At 35.9% G+C, this 19,599-nt stretch overlaps 1 protein-coding gene across 6 annotated transcripts in view; it reads right to left on the minus strand.

Moving 5' to 3' along the window:
* Positions 1-19,599, minus strand: part of RGS7 (regulator of G protein signaling 7) — a 223,181-nt gene that overhangs the window by 51,658 nt on the left and 151,924 nt on the right. For all 6 annotated transcript variants that reach the window (XM_088524153.1, XM_088524156.1, XM_088524155.1 and 3 more), the window contains exons 5-8: positions 18,008-18,059; positions 4,920-4,984; positions 3,120-3,196; positions 2,877-2,958 (exon numbers count right to left, since the gene is read on the minus strand). In XM_088524153.1, coding sequence (XP_088380279.1) covers positions 2,877-2,958; positions 3,120-3,196; positions 4,920-4,984; positions 18,008-18,059 — 276 coding nt within the window. The remainder of the gene's footprint in view (positions 1-2,876; positions 2,959-3,119; positions 3,197-4,919; positions 4,985-18,007; positions 18,060-19,599) is intronic.

The following is a 19,599-nucleotide window of genomic DNA, read 5'->3' on the forward strand; positions in this document are numbered from 1 at the left end:
ATACCTTTATTCTGAAAAATTGTTATTATTAGATACCTATTATTATTATTAGATACCTTTATTCTGAAAAAAGAAACATCACTATATGCAAATACATCTCAGATCTATTTTATTTACTGGTTATACTATGGTAGTAATGGCATAGGCTTCATTCTAAATGTCTAGGCTATTTGTACAGTTCTCCCTGACATGTGTCTCCATGGCTTTACTGCGATTGCTATCTGAACTAGTAAGAATAAACTAATTCAGGTATGCTTCCGAATGCTGCGCTACATACTTACCTAGAGCTGGCACTCAACCATGCCCTTTTCAGCTGCCCGCTAAGGCCTTTCCACAAAAAGCATCAACTTGAATTTACAGAAATGGCAGAGATTATCCGCTAAATCACACTAATATATATATATATTGAAAAATTAAACACACAGTGAAAGTAAAATAAATGGAAACTTAGTAAAGGTATTCTCTTAACTTCTCCTCAATAGAAAATTTAAGCACAGGTGACCGTATTTGAAAAAAAATACTCCTCAAATTGTTTTTCCCTGGCTCACCTCCAAATGCCATCTCGGCCTGAAAACCTTGGAAAAAGTTTTGAGCACTAGCCAGCCATGTGATCAAAAATAACAGCCAGGATGACTTTCAGGCCTCTTCTGTCTCTTGGAGAATAGCATAAATCTTGTAAGCGCTTCTGTAACCACCTGTTATGTGAGCTTTGACTTGGCAACTATGAAATACAGGTGCATTTAAGGCAAATGCTCTTGACACATCAAGTCCTGGCTTATTTTCTTGATTTTAAAGTTACCAGTCACAGTGACATTTCTAACGCCTGAATCATGGGCTTCTACTCTCCTAGTTTCCCTGTTACACCATCATCCTTTTTTCATGTACCCCATTCTTACACTGTACTGCTTCAATATTCCTCTGGACTAATTTCTTGCTTCTGTCCTCTATCACCATCATCTTCAAGGATCTCTTTCCGAAATCAAATACAGCCTCAATATTCTATGAGCAGAGCTACTGCACAAGCCCTGGAGCCAGATGAGAAATAAAGCAACTACGGACCAGGAAACCCGCAAAAAGTCCTGAATAATATTTGTCTACTCACCCATAGAAGAAAAAAAAAAAAAGAAGATCGAATAAGGTATATTCTTATCTAATTATTAGCTAGTATTTCAAATTTTTCTACCTAGACTTGTAGAAACATTTCTGTGAGTTTTTGGTGGGCTTTCTTTTAACTTGGAAAAAACATTAAAATTGGGTATTAGCTCTACCAGAACCTTTCTCTTTTCAGCCTATTCCTCTTTTATTTTCTTTATTAAAAAATAAAAAAATAAAAAGCTTTTGGCTCTTACTGTGAAAATCATACCTATTTTTTAAATTTAGTATTTCACTAACTAGTAAGAACAGCTGTTTAGCTAAAATGTCATTGTTTCCCTCTCCTTTCTTCTGTTCATATCTCAGGAGCCTGGATTGCTGACTCCAAGCCAAAGTCTTTTGCCTCTGATGTTTCTAGGTCTGTCTATAGCCAGATTAAAAACATTTGCTACGCAAAGCACGTTTACCCACAGTTCAGCCAAAGCTTTTAATCAGATTTAATTTCTTCTTCTGCTGGTCCCTATAATTCCCTCCTTATTTTCTGCTTACATCTTAACTTGAAACTTCAATGCATCTCTTAGAAACCTGGAAATAGTATCTCATTACCTGGTTCAAAATTTTCCGATCATTTCTGCATCTGGGACAAAAGCTCTCTGAGCCTCCAAATTTCTCCAATTCCTAAAAATCATTCTGTATCTATTCTGTATCTATGCTATTTGTAGCTCCCGCAAACGATTCTTTTCTGTCCTCTTTCCTTATTTTATGCCAGTCACAAGACATTCATTTCCTAGTCTTCCTGCATCTAATGTCCACTATTTGAATTTTTCACTTTAAACAATTTTCTCTACCAGGTATTTCTCTACCAAAAAATCCATTTATATCTACCATTCTTCCAATTCCATATTCACTAATGCTGCTTGACCTGCCCAAGTTTATTATTTATCCTTTGAGACTTTTTCATTATATTTGCCTTTTCTACAGACACTATCAATCTAACTTTACTTCCCAGAAACAATTACTGGAAATGAATGTTTATATAATTTTAGTCTTCTAAGAAACAGCAATAAAAATGAGTACGTTTTAATTAAGCATTTTTTTTCAGTGTCCCTATGTGTCAGTGAAAGTTATGCTCATGTTCTCTTTCACTGGTACTCACGCTACCCTCAATATTCAGAAAACGAATAGTTCTAAATGAAGCTATGGCTGTAGAGGCACATACATCTGTAATAAAGCAAGACACTGCCATTCAGCTCTCTCAGTTTAACTGAAAGTCTTGTGACATTTGGCATTCTTTCTCAAAGTCTTAACTCTGAGTTGATTATGTAGGACCCTTTATTCTTCTTTTTAATTTTCTGTCAGATGAACTTCGACAGAGAACCGTGATAATTCTTATTTAGTCAGTGTAAGACTCCCCAGAACTCAAAACCACCAATACCTAACTTTCACGTTCATTAAAAAAAGCTTGAAAGTATGACCCATATGAAGCAAGCAAAAAAAATCATATTTAAAAAACATTCAGATTTATTTAAAGATATTTTTAACTACGCTGATAATTTTGATTGTGCGTCTTATTCACTGGGAAGCATGTGATCTGGTAACAGTTCATACACCTGCAATCTTCAGTAGCAGAATGATATAAACCATTGATCCTACCAAAAAAAGAAGGTGGGTGTCAATTCCCACCTCAAAGTAGGGGGTTAACCACCCACTTTTACTTCTTCCCAAATTATCACAGCCTTCCATGGATGCTGCCATTCATGCTCACACAAGGAACATGTACTCACCACCGGCCTGTGCACATCCCAGAAGGCTCGCTCTTGGCTATCAAGAATCTTCCTTTCTATCTTGTCTCTTTTCTTGTCCACTCTGTCAGTGTTTTAATATATTTAAAAGAAACATTGTTAATGACAGTAATTTTCAACACAAGAGATGACAAGTCCAATCAACCTTCCCTCCTTTTCTCCCTTTGAGATACAAGCAAAACCAAAATGCCTCATTTGTCATTGCCTTCTCCTCAAGGAACTTACTTTGCTTGTGCTTCGGCTTGCATAAATATAAACTCCCATTTCCGAGCAAATGCTCGCTGTAGCCTGGCCAAACTCTCCTGAAAATATATCACAATTTTAGTTGGTTAGATTGTAAGTTATTCAATATTTATTTTTTCCTTATATTTCTTTTCTCAAAGGAATAAAGAAAAAAAGCAGTACAAGTCATGATGCCTGTGCTAGTGTATATTAGTGTATATGTGCCTTTATTTATCTGATACAAAATGTCTGTTTGACACCATATAGATTAGAATACTGGGTATATCTGTTTTTGAATGTCCTGCACATTTTCGTTTTGAAACCAACATATGGGTAGATACCAACATCCTTAGCAGAATATGGGATTTCTGAAGCATTTTTACTACTGAGTGTTGGCTGATCAATTTGTAAGAATTTCGAGAAATGCTCTTGCCAAAAATACTTAAGGCTGAAAGAAATCAGAAGTGCATTCCATACTGGATGATCCACCCTACAATTTGCATCAGTTGTCTGTACAAACTGTTGTGGTGAGTCCTGCTGGACACATATCAATTTATATGAAGTATAAAAATAAGAAATTATTATTTCTGTGACAATAAAGGGGTCTTCCAAACGCTCCACTGCTATCTTCAATTAAAATAAAAATAAAATTAAAAAAACCCCACAGACTACAGTTCTTAACTGCCATACAGAAAAGGTATATGTGCTATAACCTACTAAATAATAATAGGAAGAAGAAGAAGAATCACAAAAGCTTAGCAAAATTATTTCCTGAGTAGATGCTGGAATAGGTTGACTGTCTGTTAGAGAGCTTTTCTAACCTCTGCCCAACTTAAATGACAGCAGCACGTGGTCTTTTAACATGGAGAAGGCTGAGGTCCTTACTCTCCCCCAGTTACCTTTCCAAATTACTTCTACTGAGATTAAGGGAAAATTGTCTGCAAGCTTCCTACCAGACAGTCTTATTTTAACTGCTTTTCTATGTATTTCTCTACAACGTACTGAAAGTAAAGACCATAAACGCTAGAGACGATGCAGTCTAGAGATGTTGTCAGTATCAGAGCCTGGATATGAGGTGAATTTTCTAAGGCATGCACATATAAAATTATGCATACCCCACAGTGCAGTACACTGAAAAGCAAGCTTGTGCCAGAAGAAGCAATAAAGTGTGTCAGCATGGTGCTGTGGCTGGAGTATTTGGCATGTTGAGAGGTTTGGCTTACTAGTCTGCTATCATGTCATAGTAACACAGCTGGACAGCTTTCAGAGCACAGCTAGGATAGCTCATGAATTCAGTGTTGACATTTTCATGAAAAATTCAGAAGCTTTTGAGGGATAGGGATGGAATTCAAGACATTTGACCCTCCTAAGTGAGTGCCATCCTCATACTCTAAGCAAATTCCCCATTTCTTCTGTTCATCCTTTTGAGAATGAGATTCACACTTCTACAGCTACTAAGTATTTTTGAAAATGTTATTAGAGCTCCTTCATTCAAACCCTACACAGCATAGAGATACAGTCATTTGAGGCATATCTGAGATTTGTGAACAGTTGTTTCTGATCCTGGCCTAATGATTTAAGCAGAATAAAATTAGAGAAGGACCAAAATTTTAGCTCTCACCCTGCCAGCCTGCATTATGGTCTCTGAAACAGTATTTATAATTCCGGAGAAATAGTCAGACCCACATACTGACAAAAACTGGATAATAAATCTTCACCTGTAACACATAGTCTTCATCCTTAATATTACTTTACATGCTAAGCAGGCCTGGCAAACACATTTACTTTTCCCCAGGTACTTACGGCTTCATAATCTGCTAGCTCTAGCCTTGCTTTGTTTTGCATTGTCCTTTTGCAGAGGTAAACCGCTGGAATAGAATAAAATAATACACAATTTGCTACGGTCACATAAACACGGGAGACCAGAAATCAGGAGGCTTCATCTACATTTTAAGTGCCAGCTTTTTTTATTATTATTTCTCCTTCTGCTCTGAAGAGCTTTAAAAACGTGATCAATGCTGTAAGTACTGTAGCTAAAATGATGGGTCAGACACTGTGATTCATTAAATAATTATAATCCTGTTTTATATAACAGACATAACATGCAAAATGAATGAGACAGACTGAGTTTGCTTCATGGCCAGGGAACTAGTTAAAGAGAAAGCTGCAAAAAATATTTTAAATTGTCACTGCATTATCCATAAAGCCTAACAGTTTTATTAGGAGCTCTTTTTATATTAGGCAAATAGTTTTTTTAAGAGTATATATATATATATATACTTTTATTTCTCCTTTTCATAGAAATCATTACACTTCAGTCTGAGGGAATGATTGCTAAAAATTAATTCTGAAGAAAATTCAAGTCTCTTACAGTATAGCCTGCTACAACCAGCATTTAAAATGGAATAATAATATGAGACTGAAAAATTAAATAGACATATCACATACTCTGATGTAATGAAAAAATAATCTTTTATTAATTTTCTGAATCCAAAATGTTTCAGCGGAACTATGCTGGTTTCACCTGTATCTTACTGCACAGAACATTAACTAATAAAATGCAATGCAGACAACCAAATACTGAAATGATGAAGGAATGAAAATGGACCTTAAGACTACGTAAGCAGCACAGTGGTTTGCATTACATTAAAACATCCTGATTTATTTATGCACTCCAATCCCCTTGAAGGAAATACATTTCCAATAGACTATATTTAGCAGCAAATACTCCACACTAGGTCTGAATTGCACAGCTTTCACCACCAGTAAGATGAGTAAGGAAACAAAATTCTTCCAACTGAATTGGAGGAGCAATATTTTACTCACTTTATTTCATCAGATATCTTTCTCATGTATGAGATGTATGTATGAGATGGAAGAATCTTTTGATCTGGTCAGCTAAGAAAAGTTTAGCCTATCTGTGGTCCTTTTAATTAACGAAAAGAGCCTGCATTCATTGGATTGTCCTCAGGAATGGACCATGGTTCCCATCTCCTGACTACTAACTTGTCCACTACAGACAGAATGAGTATGAATTTCATTACAGATACCAAACTTGCAATCACTTGGAAGAATGAAGTACTTGTCTTAAATTCAGCTTTGCTTTTTAAAGTAGTCAAAACAATTATATTTTGCACCTCCATAGCAATATACTGATTTCAGATGAATCACCTGCAAATGCATGGAAACCCACTTCAGTGGATTTAGATTATTTCAATGGAACTGATGACAAGAGCTTCTGATACCTGCCACTGGAGGTCCAGGTGATAGCTGATGGAAAACGAAGTTATGTCTTCTTCTGTTTTTCTCCTCATTTTGTTTGTTATTTTTTCACTCTTTTTCACATTCCCTTAAGAAGCCATAGCCTCTTATTCTACTCCTATAAGCCCTTTGGTTCCAAAGCGTCCTTATGTCCGCAAAGTTCACAAATGCCAATACAAATCCACATATCACACAAGTAGAATAAGCAGATTTAAAGGCCTCAGTTCCAATGTATTTTAAAATCGGTGTACAATTCCCTTCAGCACTGGAATGCATGCTGAAATGTCACAAAGAGATGAGGGAATGAATTCTGCACCCGTTGTGGCTAGGCCTCACCCACAGTGGCAGCAGAATATTGAGGACAGAGATAGTCTTTGCCATTTAGCTCCTATTGCAATGAAACATTTTCTCTCTTTTCTTTCAACATTACTTGAATTCCTTTCTTTAAAAATTTGATTAAACAAGAAGAAAACCAAAACTCTTGAAAAGTATTAGCATTAAAATACATGGTTACTAGAAATAATTAGATGGTTCTAAGAATTATGAGAGTTAACTCATTGCTCTCATTTGCACAACCTCTTGAAAAACATATTTTCAAGGTCCCTGTAGAGGCTTCTCCAACTCAAAGTCTATTCTAGATCATGTTTCATACACTGTAAAGTTATGTGCCTAGAACATTACTTTTATTTGGACTATTCCCTACCCAAATCTAGGGTACTCCTTTTGAATTGTCAAGTGTGACTGATGCCCAGGAGACCCAAAAACCTTGGCACTCACTGTTTCCCTCAGAGTATCTCTGAACAATATTTAGCAGCACAGGCTCAAATTTCTCAGTTTCTCAAGCTCAGTGTTCCACTGGAGAAAAAAAAGAATGCTTGAAAATCTTGAAGAACTGAAATGTGTAGAAACTTTGATGGATGGTCTAAGGACATAGGGAACAAGATTTGCCAGGAAAGGCAAAACAACCACCAGGTCACCAGAAATAGGAGAGAGGAATTAGCTTACCACATTATTAACCTAATATTGTTTCTGAGAAAACTTGGCTTCACTGTATGATCGTACTGCAATATCTTCCCTGCAGGATTCTTTTAACGACACTTTTTACTCCAGCTCTATAGCAAATAGTCCATCATAAGCAAGCATTTTTTTCCAGTATGCATATTTCTTAGCCAAGATTTGAAAAACCACGCTCATCCCTCAGACCTTATTCTCTCAAGTATCCAGATCTTCTCTCTTTTACATGAGGCTTGTATTCTTTTTCTTAAAAATATTTCCATGTGTCAGAGTGGATAAAGCAGAGTATGCCCAAGAAAGATTTACTTATCTAGGAAAAAAAAAAGTCTTTTAAAGCACAAAATGAGTAGCCCTGAAGGACACTCCTACTCTGGCTCTATCTACTGCCATTGCTGTGTGCTAATAATTAGACCCTTATTATAAAATAAGTACATATTTAAGGATCTTTTTAAAAGCTAATGTCACATGAAAAGCTGGCAGCAGATCAAGAATTTGAGCTGAGTTGACCAGTTCATAGTCTCTTAATCATAGGTTTTTGGCTTGTTTGTAACAAAATTCGCTAATACAAATACAAAAAAAAAAAAAAGAATAGGAAAATCACCCTTGTTTTCAGGCAAAGCCTTGAATATACATAGTTACTAGAAAGCACAGAAAAGTGAAGTTTTGGATTTTTTTGGCATTAAGAACACTGAGATCTGAAATACGTTTCTATGAATTGCCAGTGGATTGAGATTTATATGGAAGTAAAATCTGCAGGAAGGTTTTCAAACTAAAGCTATTCTATTTTCACATAAACTTTTCTGTCTAGAAAGCGTTATGACCTAGTATCCAGCATTGTTTTCCATCTCTTCTCCAGAAGCACGATCTGCACTTTTGAATAGAAATTAAAATAATGGAGAAAATATATCAGCTCAGTACTGGTCTACTGCTAATGAGACATGTTTGGACCTGCATCTTCTATTGAATTATCAGACTTCATCATTATCAGATGGTCCTCAGTAATTGTGCTGTATTGGCAGTTTGACAGAATCTGGAAATTCTGCAGTTTGCTCTAGTGTATGAAGGAAGCAAGTTGTCAATACATTCTATTTCTGTTCCTATGTATCTTCCTGTTATTCTACTGCTCCATATTAGAAATCATGGTATTTCTAATGGAAATAACACAGCATTTTCAATGGAAAGCAAGGATACTGACAGAGTGAGGAAAGTATGATAGACTTTGAAGAACGAGGAAAATTTTCTAAATTTATTCAATAATCAGCATTTTTGAAGGACAGTGTCTTCTCTGCATTCTGATACAAGTCTAGATTTCATTTTCTTTCACAAAAGTTTGGGCAGAGTGCACTACAAAATGCACAATAGATGCAAGAGCTAAAGGAGAAAACGAGAGAGAGGAAGCTGCACTCAGAGCTCGCGGAGACCACAGGTAGTAAGACTGATAATTTGATAGTTCAGGTGAACCTGGAATATGCTGCAAAGTTTGTTGCTTCTACAGTTAAATATGAATAAGTTAAAACTCTGTGCCCTGTGTATTTTATTATTGACTACTGGAATGTTATACTTAGAAAACCGCGTGTGATACACCATGTCTGTGGCTAAACTGAAAATGAATCAAATCATTACTATTGTGTAAATACTTCTCAGGAAATACTCAGGAGAAAGTCTTCGAAACTGTGCAAAAGGCAGCTGGGTATCTAGTCTTATTAGCAGAAGTAGTTAAAACAGCATAGTTTCTAGAAATGGTATACATGTTTATGTAATAATCAAGAAGACAGGGCAGTAGCTCAACGAATCGTGAGCCCGTTTCTGTGCCTACCCACACTGGAGGCATGCTGGAGTCCAGCTCTGTGCCTTTTTGAGGCTGATTTGATTTCATGGCTTGACCTTGGACCTGCCTGATCACCTGAGACTTTTTTGGTGAGGACATTACCCCTACCTGCACTGTTACCACCCTTGGCTCTTGCTTACCCTCACTGTCAGACCAGCTTGTCCTTGAAACTCCCTGAGAAATCTGATGGAAAATGCTTAACATTTGGATTAACGATATGCCATGAACTAGGTCTGATTAATAACCTTAAATTGCTAAATATGGACTGACAAAGCCTTATTTTTAGAGTCAGTGTATTCTGATGATTTTGCAATCAACATAATTGCCTGCACTAAAGTGAATTATGCATTAGATGCTAGTTTCTGCTTTAGAATCGACTATCATGAGAAAACAGATTTAACAATAATTTAAAGGCAGTATTTATATATAATATTTCATAAAGAAAGATGGCAAGCAGTACATATAAATGCACTTTAGGACAATGAACCAGTGCTAAAATATGCTTTGGTAGCTATGGAGTAAATACTTGTTTTTGAAACTTCTGTTCAATTGTGCGAAAAAACTGGGCAATTTGAGAGTTTAAAGTGGGACTGTCAAGTGTTTTACTGCGGTTGTACAAATAGGTTGTTTGGGCACGGAGAGGTAATTTGGGCTTTTCCTGCTGCATCTATTACATCCATTTTCACAGTTACCTGTTTTTTATTTCCTACTCCTGACTGTTCAATTCTACTTCAAAGATCATATGAAATGTCTACAGATTTTTTTTTTAAATGATCATATTGATAATTATGAGTTTCCTTCTAAGGATCAAGAAACTGGAGTGATTACACATCTATTAAATATACTTACTGAAAAAACAGACCTTCCTGCCAGCATTTACAGCTGAGAATCTAAGTTCATTGCTAAAAAAGAGGGCTCATTGCTAAAAAAGAGGGCTAAATCCTCTCTCTCACTACAGCAGAGACAAAATTTCAATTAACTTTAGGCCTCTGAAGATCACAGATGACAGCACCTATACATCCATCACCATTTACACAAACTTAAACTCCTTTTATAATTACCCCAGTGCCAATAGTGTTGCACTTTGATTTAGTCCCACACTGTTCGTGTAATTTTCATGGAACATTCATTATCCTCTGAAGCCAGGTTAGACTTATACCATCTGCGAGTCAGAATTTCGTTTTTAGAGACAGTTTATAAATACATATGTATAGCCAGGATTTAAAGAGCAAAGAAAATGGAAAGCACTGTAAAGTCTAAGAGTTTCAAATTGCCCTGTGGGAAGACTGAATTCACAATTTGTGAATGTGTCAAACAAAGAAGCAGAATTAAAGGACAATTGACACTGAAGGTGACTATAAACTAGAAAAACTGAAATCAATATCCTATTTAAACATCAGAACATTCTGGGTTATTTACACCATCCTTAAGTCATTTCTGCTTTTACCCAGTATACGTTTTGCTTTTTGGGCTAGTTATTGAAGCTCACTTATTCTTAACCAACACAAATCAAGATGATAATACTTAGGTGGGCAAAAGGCTCACCATTCAGCCTTATCTATAAGAGAATTACACACTTTAATAAGTGCAAATAACATTAGGTACAAAGAAGACTAACTTGCTAAAACATTTAAGGAACACAATTAGGTTATAAATCTAAAGGAAGGGTGGAGGGCTTTCTTATATAAACCAAGGACAAGAAAGAATCCAGTTTAAAACTACCAGAATCAAAAAACTTAAAAATGCAGATCCATCCTTAACACAAAAAAATTCCCAGATTATTGTGCCTGGAAAAGCTCTGGAGGAAGACAGAAAGGGGAATGGAAAAGAGGCCACCCAAGCCATCTAAAATATTGGATCAAAAACTGAATGACCTGTTGTCAAGTCTAATTTAAAACAACTATTGAGTTATTGCATGCTTCTTCATGTTCATCATGATTCCAATTTTGCTTTCAAGAATTTAACTCTATGTCTGGAAAAAAAAAAAAAAAACTCTCAAATCTGAAGGGCACTCGTATGAATTTGCTACAAAGCTTCCAGGAAAAGGAGTGCAACAAATCCAAACCCAATCCACAAGCTTTACATACAAGACTCTTAAGGCATGTACAGTCCAAGGCACAATCTGGGGATCCTAAAGGATGGAGAGTGTTTTCTCCTAAACTACAAAAATCAGCAAGGGGGAGAGCGTCAGAAGCTGGTAAATATTTGAAAAAGATCCACTTGGCAAAGGGCCAACACAGGCAAGGCAGTGCGTGACTGCCCAAAAACGCATTTGCTGTCACTGTTCCTTTCAAAGCCTGAAAGCTCTAATATCCATATCAATAATGAAACAGGCAAACCCCTTTAGTTTACTCAAGGTGGTGATTTGAAAGCAATTCTGAAAATTAGGAGTTATGTTTATGTGTCGGAACTTATTTTCATGGTAAGTTCTGACTCTATTTATAGGAGACCTAACCACAAATTATCAATGCTTTTGAAGTAATGTTTTTAAAATAACGCTACAGAAAACATTTATTTGGGTCAGATACCTTTTCATATCTATTTATATGGATGTACTGGAAAAATGCATTTTACATTTACGCCATATTATGTGAACAATTACCCACAGAAATAAAATTTCCTCTGGTAAAAAGCTGTTAAGTGGTGAGAAAAGCAGCCTTTTCTACTACAGATGAAACTGTTTCTCCTATCACTACACTTTACTTTCCAAGATACCTTCCATCCTGGAAGAAGGCAAGGTTAGACAGGACTGATGGGAGAGCGTTTTCTGGAAATGCTCTCTGCTCGCAGAGATCCCTAACTGCAGTGGCTTGTCGATGTCACCATTAGCGAGCATCAGAACAAAATTCAGGACATGCTTGTTGAAGCGAGACTTTTCACTATTTATATGACAGAATTATGAATGAATTATATAGCTCTGCAGAACCACATAATGGGATACGAATCCAAAGGTCACCTATTCCATCTCTCTGCTAATGCAAACTTCTTTCCAAATACACATTTGATTGAGTTCTGCCCAAATTAAATTTTAGGCATAACAAGCACTACAACCAGTGATGTTTTCTTGAGAGACATTTCTCCTTGATAGACTGTGCTCCTCACTTAGTTCTTCTACATACATTCTGTCTAGGCAATTGCTCTGCTAACCAGTTGCCAAAGGAAAACCAAAGTCCTTCGGTTCAGGAGCCACATCCCAATCTCACGAGCAAATTAATAAAAGATTTGAGTCTGTTCCTTACTACACTTGAAAATCCAGCAAATATTGAGAAACTATGAGGCAGCTCCTTAAAAGAAGTATGTCTATCAAGGATCTAAGAAGTTTGTTTGTAGGAGTCATCACTGGCTGACAAAAGCTGTTGAAAAAAAAAGGTGAATTGGATCAAGATTCAACTATTCTAAAACTTCAGAGCTATCCACAAACTATATACACTAAATGTAAATGTCTCCTCATGCTCGTGGCATAGATTTTAACAAATACATTTTTTATTCATATCTGACAATTTTATCACAGAAAACCCCACCCTGCTATCAGTTTTTGCCCAAAGCCACTGGCTCATATTTATGGATTGATTTCCAGAGATGCTGAGCACATGCAGTTTTCCAGCAGAGTTCAGGCAGGCAATAGAGCTTAATCATTCTCAAATCCACACTGCAAACCACTAAGCTAACTACTGCCGAGAGACTCCTGCATGAGCATTTGGGCAAAGAAATCCTATAATGTCTACCCTGTATCTCCCTTCCTGCCAGCTTCCCGGGCAAAAGAGTGATGCAAGATGAGTAGGATAATTCTCGATATAATCAATTTTTCACAGTTTGCAAGGCATGCAAACTAAGTAGGTAACAAACTCTACACTGAAACTTGTAGACAAATTTTCAGTATGTGAAAAAAAACGAGTTGCAATTACTCTTATGCACTACGTACACGGGTTTTGGTAGACGGGCAGCAACGAGCCAGGTGAGATGGCTCATGGTCAGAATGCAGAGTGGTGTTTGTCCTTTTATTCTTATGTGATAAGGCAGTATCATTAGAACTGAAGCTGAATTACCAGAAATTAATGTCACTGTTTAAAAAGGGCAGACTTTCACAAAAAAGCTTTGAAAGCAAATTATGCGACAACAACTTATACAGAGCAAAGGTGCTGGGGATAATTTCCTTTTTTTTATAACTAGCCTGCATAACAGAGTCATGAATATTTACAGATTTGCCACAGAAGTTTAATGGCAGTATTCATCATACGGATCTTATACTTCAAAAGTGAGAAATTAAGGCTTACTTCCTGTAAGGGCTCAAATTTCCTAGAATGCTTCTTTTTCAGCACATGACTTTATCTAGAAGACTACTGAAGGCAACCTTCACAACTTGTCCTTTTTTGTAACACCAGAATTTAAGGGTTTTTTTAATATATAGAAATATAGTCTCATTTAGTGGTGTTTACAGAACTTATGGACAAGTGCTCTCAAACTCATGCCGCAAAAGCAGTTATTTAATGTGTTCTTCGTGGCCTACCAAGATTCTGCAAAGGTTTCAAGCACATTTTAAGCATCTTATCATTTCAGTGGCAGTTCACCATTACTGAGAAACTTGCTACCATAAAGCAGCACCCAGTGAAACAAGATAGTAATCCCATCTAGTAAACCCCAAATCCCATCACATTTTCTCAATTAACTTACCAATTTTGCAATCATCTCCCAGTTAATACTAAAACCTGGCTGAACGGTCGCATGTTGTGCCTCCTACATTTCAACAAAAATGAAATCGCATACAATAGGACTTTCACAAAAAGCAGCACTTCACGCAGCCGAGTGCCAGAAAACATCAAATTCATAATCAGCTGTAACCTACACTGAAAAGGATCCCATTCTACTTTGCTGATATACTATACATTATAACCAGACTTCTAAGTACAGTTTCCTCGACTTCACCACTTTTCTTCTTCAGGCAACTGTGTGTAGAATGTCCTCCCCGGGTGGTTGCAATGGTGCTGTCTTCTACCTCTTTGTTCAAATATCTTTTGTGCTATAACTGCCACTGTCATTTTCAAAATTTTACTCTGTCTCTCTTTAGAAAAACACTTTTTTTTTTACATTTCAATGTATGAAAAGGTCTGCACGCCATTAGCCTGGCTGAATCTTAACATCATCAAAAAACAGCAGAGAGAAAATAGCTAAAAGTTGCTAATTTTCCTTCTTATTTCTATCCACCTGCCTTGAAATCTTACATATATCTTGCATTCTCACAGATACTTTTCTCTGCTTAGGCTTAGACTTGAGCTTTCAATAAATACAAATTATTATGAAAATGATTGTATTTTATTTTAAATGGAATTTTTCCCTAACCTTTCATCTTCCTTATTTATCACACTCAAACATGAGCATTTCCTCAAATTTCCAACAGCTACGAGTCACTGCAGTAGAACCCAACAAGTCCCATAAGCCTTTATGCATACAGAACAACGATCTCATATGCAACTGATTTACCCATTCTGAGGTGCTCTAAACGTAACAATTTAATTAACTTTTGATGACATGAACTGTTTTTCAATTTGCCAGAAAAAAATCAGCTCATCAAAAATTGCATTGCCTGCATTGCAGGCAAGTAGCATGCTCAGCCATTAGCTGTGGTCCCATCCATTGGTTGAAACTAAGATACAGTCCTAACACAAAATCAATCATAACTCAGGGATATGACTGAAGTCACAGGAAATGCCAAGTGCCTTCATTAATAAAATCTTGTTGAAATGAACAGGATTCTGCACAGAACAACATGTCCGACATGGGTAGATTCCATGACACAGGTACCTTCGGCAGATAAAACCTAAGAACCTGCCTTTTAAAAATGATTTGCAACTTGAGGCCTCTATCTTGAGATCTCTTACAGCTTGATTTTCAAGTGAAAGGGAAAGAAACATTCAGCACTTCCTGAAAATGACATTTTCTTAGTATTCTCAAAATGATCAAATGATTGCTATTTTAACAGTTACCAAGGCCACATGATTTCATTCTGACATGTTATAAATTAATCTAACCCCTCTTTCTTCCACCAAGAAATAGCATTGTGCATGTAAAAACTAGTCTGTGATTTCTTGAACGCTTTTGAAAGATTTTTTTTTTTTTCTGTTTTACATTATGTTTGTTAAGAAATATTTGATATTGCAAGCTAACATGGAGCAGGAAGGAAATGATGTTTTAGAGGATCTCTAAAGATATAAAGATTATTTCTATCTGAGTTAGCTCTGGTAATAAATGACCACACAGAGTATCTCAGTCTCACTTAATTTCTAGCTTAAGGTTGATTAATTATTCTACTGGCAGTATTCTTCACTCTAGGCAGTAGCCCAGCTATGGATGAATAACAGTGAATGGCTGGAAGTATTTTTTAAAATAAAAGAAAATTGTAGCATGTTTTCAAAGGCTTATAATTATTAGGTGAATGCCACAGAAAGCAGTTTGCTTTGTTATTAACTTTAATAAAGGAAGATTACTGAGAAAGCCTTTTTTTTTGGCTTTTTTGAGAGACCCTGAATGGCCCATCACACTCATTCATTTTGGGAGGCAGAGATTTAAGGTTGTTCAGGATATGACCCATAATCAGCAAGAAATGAAGCACTGCACAGCACCATAATACATAACAAGTAATAAATACACTTGCATATTTGTAATAAGATAAATTATATTTATATTTTCTAGTAAGTAGCAGAATTATTGTGAAAATCTGCATAACCTCTTCAGAATCAATTTGGGGTGAAATTTATCCTTTAATATCCTCAAACAGCTTTAACCATACTTAAGATTACTGTTAGATTTCCAAATATTATCTGTTCTCTTCATTCTTCTGGTGATCATTTGTTTACAATGGTTATATGATCCTTTTTGCTACCAGCTGTGTTTAGTTCTCCCATCATCTGCCTTCTCTCTAAATTCACAGAAAGCTCTGTGAAAGAAAAAACTTAGGCCACAGGGCAGATACTAATTTCTGGAGCTGGGAAGATGCGAACCTCATAACAACACCTTTGAAAATTTGTCTTAGAAATTGGCTTTTCTGTGAATGCTCTAGTGCTAGCCAATTCTAGTGATAAACTGTTGCCTTAGGCAGACCTAGCAAAATGCTCCTGTTCCCAGGTGGAACTGGCAGATTTCTTAGGGGCTTGGACCTTGCCTCCTACTCTGAAGAAGCAATCAAACTGCACTTTGGGATTTCCCCTCCCTTCTCCAATACAACAGAAGAACTTAAATTTATCAGGTGAAACAATTTTTTACATTTACATTTATGATTTTATATTTAAACCGCAAAATCTCTTAAACCTATAAGTTTACTCCTCAACAAAGGTACCTCCTCATATGATGAAGAATCTGACCCCCAATTTTATTTTGTAACTTCCTGTCATGCAAAAACTGTTTATAAATTGTTCATAAGTTTATAAACTGATAATGAGTTTATAATATTTCTCTTCATCGATGGGCTAATGCATGTAATTCACTGTCCACTCTAGTAGTTAGGTGTAACTAGAAAGTCAGCATCTCCCAATTTACATGGAAGGATATTAATTGGTTATTCCTCAACCTGACCTCGAGTTCAGACCTGCCAGCCAGCAGGAAATTTTAATAAGTATTTCTGAATATAAATTTACTCACTAAAATTCCCCGAGTAATATCATACACATTACAGCTGAAAAGCTCAGTGTCTCTTAAAACCACAATACATTACTTCTGATCTTTAACATATTACAAGACTACAGCAAACTGCCCCTTTGAGAAATGCAAATAACACTTTCAAGAAAAAGAAAGAATATTATACCAAGTGGTAAATCAAACACTTGTTCTTTAGCAATCAATTTCCTCAGGTGGAGCAGCAACTAAGTTTGATACAAATAGCTGCTCTCGAGGAGCTTTTGATACCTATTTGCTGCACACCTTCAAATCTCTTTATTTTTTTAAAGAAAGATAAGCATTTTAACATTCTACAGGATGAGGAAACTGGTGCTGTTTTCAAAGTCTTCATTGAAGGCACTCAATTCTGCTGAAAATCTCAGTTTGGAATAGTTTTTCTTAGCAATGGGTTTGAAACCTGGTCTTCAGGTGAGCTGAGTACTTACAGACTGAATTCAAGTGAGCAGGAGGCTGTCCACAGATTATCTATTTTCTTTAAAAATTGTGTTATTATTTGGTGTACAGAGGAACCTAATTTGGGTCATCATTTTGGGAAAGCTTAGCTTGAGGCTTTTTGTAATACTTCACTACCTATTTATGTCCAGATTTTACTGTGTAAATGCACATTGATAATTATAATGTTTAATTTATGAATAAAATGTCTAATACCAGGCAGATAAATAAGATATATCTCTATTACGGTTCCTAGTTTACAAAACAAATAATTTTCCACACACCATATCTCAGAGCTAAGAGTTCTAAATTAGGTACAACTTTGCATCTAAACCTAATAATTATTTTATAGGCATCAATAAGTGTCCTTTGTTTCACTGAGTCTTTGTCACTGCAAATGATTGCACTCAGTAGAATAAAAAGAAAGTGTAAATGGAAAAGTAAATTTTGGGGTGTTCTGAGACTGCTTTTTCTCCTGGATCAACCTGAAGTCATATTTCCACTTTAATAAACCTTGAAAAGTGGAACAGCACATTTAGTTCAGTATCAGCAATTCTTGCACAGGGATTACACAACATAAATGATGTTTTCTTAACAGTGGGATGATCAAATGAGACAGACTGCAATGACGTGTGCATTCATATAATACATAATTCCCGAAAGAAATAGGAAAGATGTCCACACTGACCATAGTCTGTGTTTTCCGGCTCCCAACAATTAGATGGCCAAAAATAGGGTGTCTATAGACAAAACAAAAAAGTAGGGAACTCAGGTTAGACAATGCAAGAATTATACAGTCCTTGGATTGATACTGCTTTTTAAAGTCAATTTACATTTTTGGTAGATCTATTATATCTTTAACTCGACAGTTTTGAAATAGGCATCAAAACAGCAAATTACTTTGGTATGCTTGTTTATTGCACTAGTGTCAGAATGGCACTGCAAAAGAAGAACAAAGTGTTCTTTGTATTTTTAAAGGTAAGGGAACAAAAAACACAAGGTTAGGAAGTGAGGCTGTCTTTCATCTTCCCTAGCAACATAGCTCTCAACATACCTCTCGCATGACCCGAAGCAGGAATTTCAGAACGTGAAAAGACAGAGGAGACTTTTGGGTCCACATAGTTGTTGATTTTGAAGCGTTTTCATTAGTATACATTACAATGTAAGGCTCTTTCCTAGAAGCTATTTATTAAAAAAGGCCAAGAAACACTGTTTTTTTAACCAAATTATCAAAGTCACTTTCACTTGCTGAAGCTCTTTTTTTTTTCCAAATATTTTTATCATTTATAATTTCATATTTAAAATGTGATGTTTTTAACGGAAAGCCAATAAAAAACATCAACAATTAATTCAATACAGTTTTTATCAAAACTGAGTGAAATATATTGTTAAAATAATTCTCTTCTACCAAATGAAGAAAATATGACAACATTGGCTTTTTTCAGATGAAAACCATTTTGGGATAAAAATTTAAAGGATTATAATATTTATACACACAGTACCTTTATATATATATATATATATATGTACTTATATAAATATAAAAATATACAGACCTGCACACAACTATACATCATTTGGAAAGTAGATTCAACCTAACTAAATGTGAAGCCTGGTGCATCAGAGCTGTATTTTGCAATACAGGTGCTTTCCTTAGGATAAACTTCTACTCTGCTCTTTGCTTCCTATTGCCTTTTCTCAAAGACCTCCCAGCAGCAAAAATGGAAACCCCCCTTGCTGTACACCTCCCTCCAAATAATTCTAATGGTAATTTTGAATTCGAGAGGACAGAAAGGTGACACATTCAAAACTACTCTCAGGTTAATAAGCAGGATTGAAAAATGAACTGTACTGTAACAGTGATCCACCAACTCTGATAGGAGCGGAAGTTCATTCCCTGCTGCTTGTTTGCTTCACGGTCCTATTTCTAATCCAGGGAATATACACACCTAAAATAAAATATTACGTATGTCTTTTGAAACAATATGCAAAATATAGAAAATATAATATTCAAATCTTGAAACTTTTTGCTATTTATGAAGCAATAACAATGAGTTAAAGGATAAAAGATAAAAGGATAAAGGATAAAAAAAGCCACAGGTTAACTTCAAAGGCAGAGACAAGTTTCTTGTAAGCTGTTTCTGGTTGTGTGATGGAGCATCTGTAAGTCACTCTTCCTATCCGCGAGCCCTGTATAGCACCACCAGACCCAAAGTAACCGATACAACCACAAATGGCCAGGGAAGGCAACACAACCCCTAAGGTAGAAACAGCACAGGA

Source organism: Tinamus guttatus, unplaced genomic scaffold, assembly GCF_059628265.1.
Source record: "Tinamus guttatus ecotype Peru unplaced genomic scaffold, ASM5962826v1 Tinamus_guttatus_pri_ptg000208l, whole genome shotgun sequence".
Lineage (NCBI taxonomy): Eukaryota > Metazoa > Chordata > Aves > Tinamiformes > Tinamidae > Tinamus > Tinamus guttatus.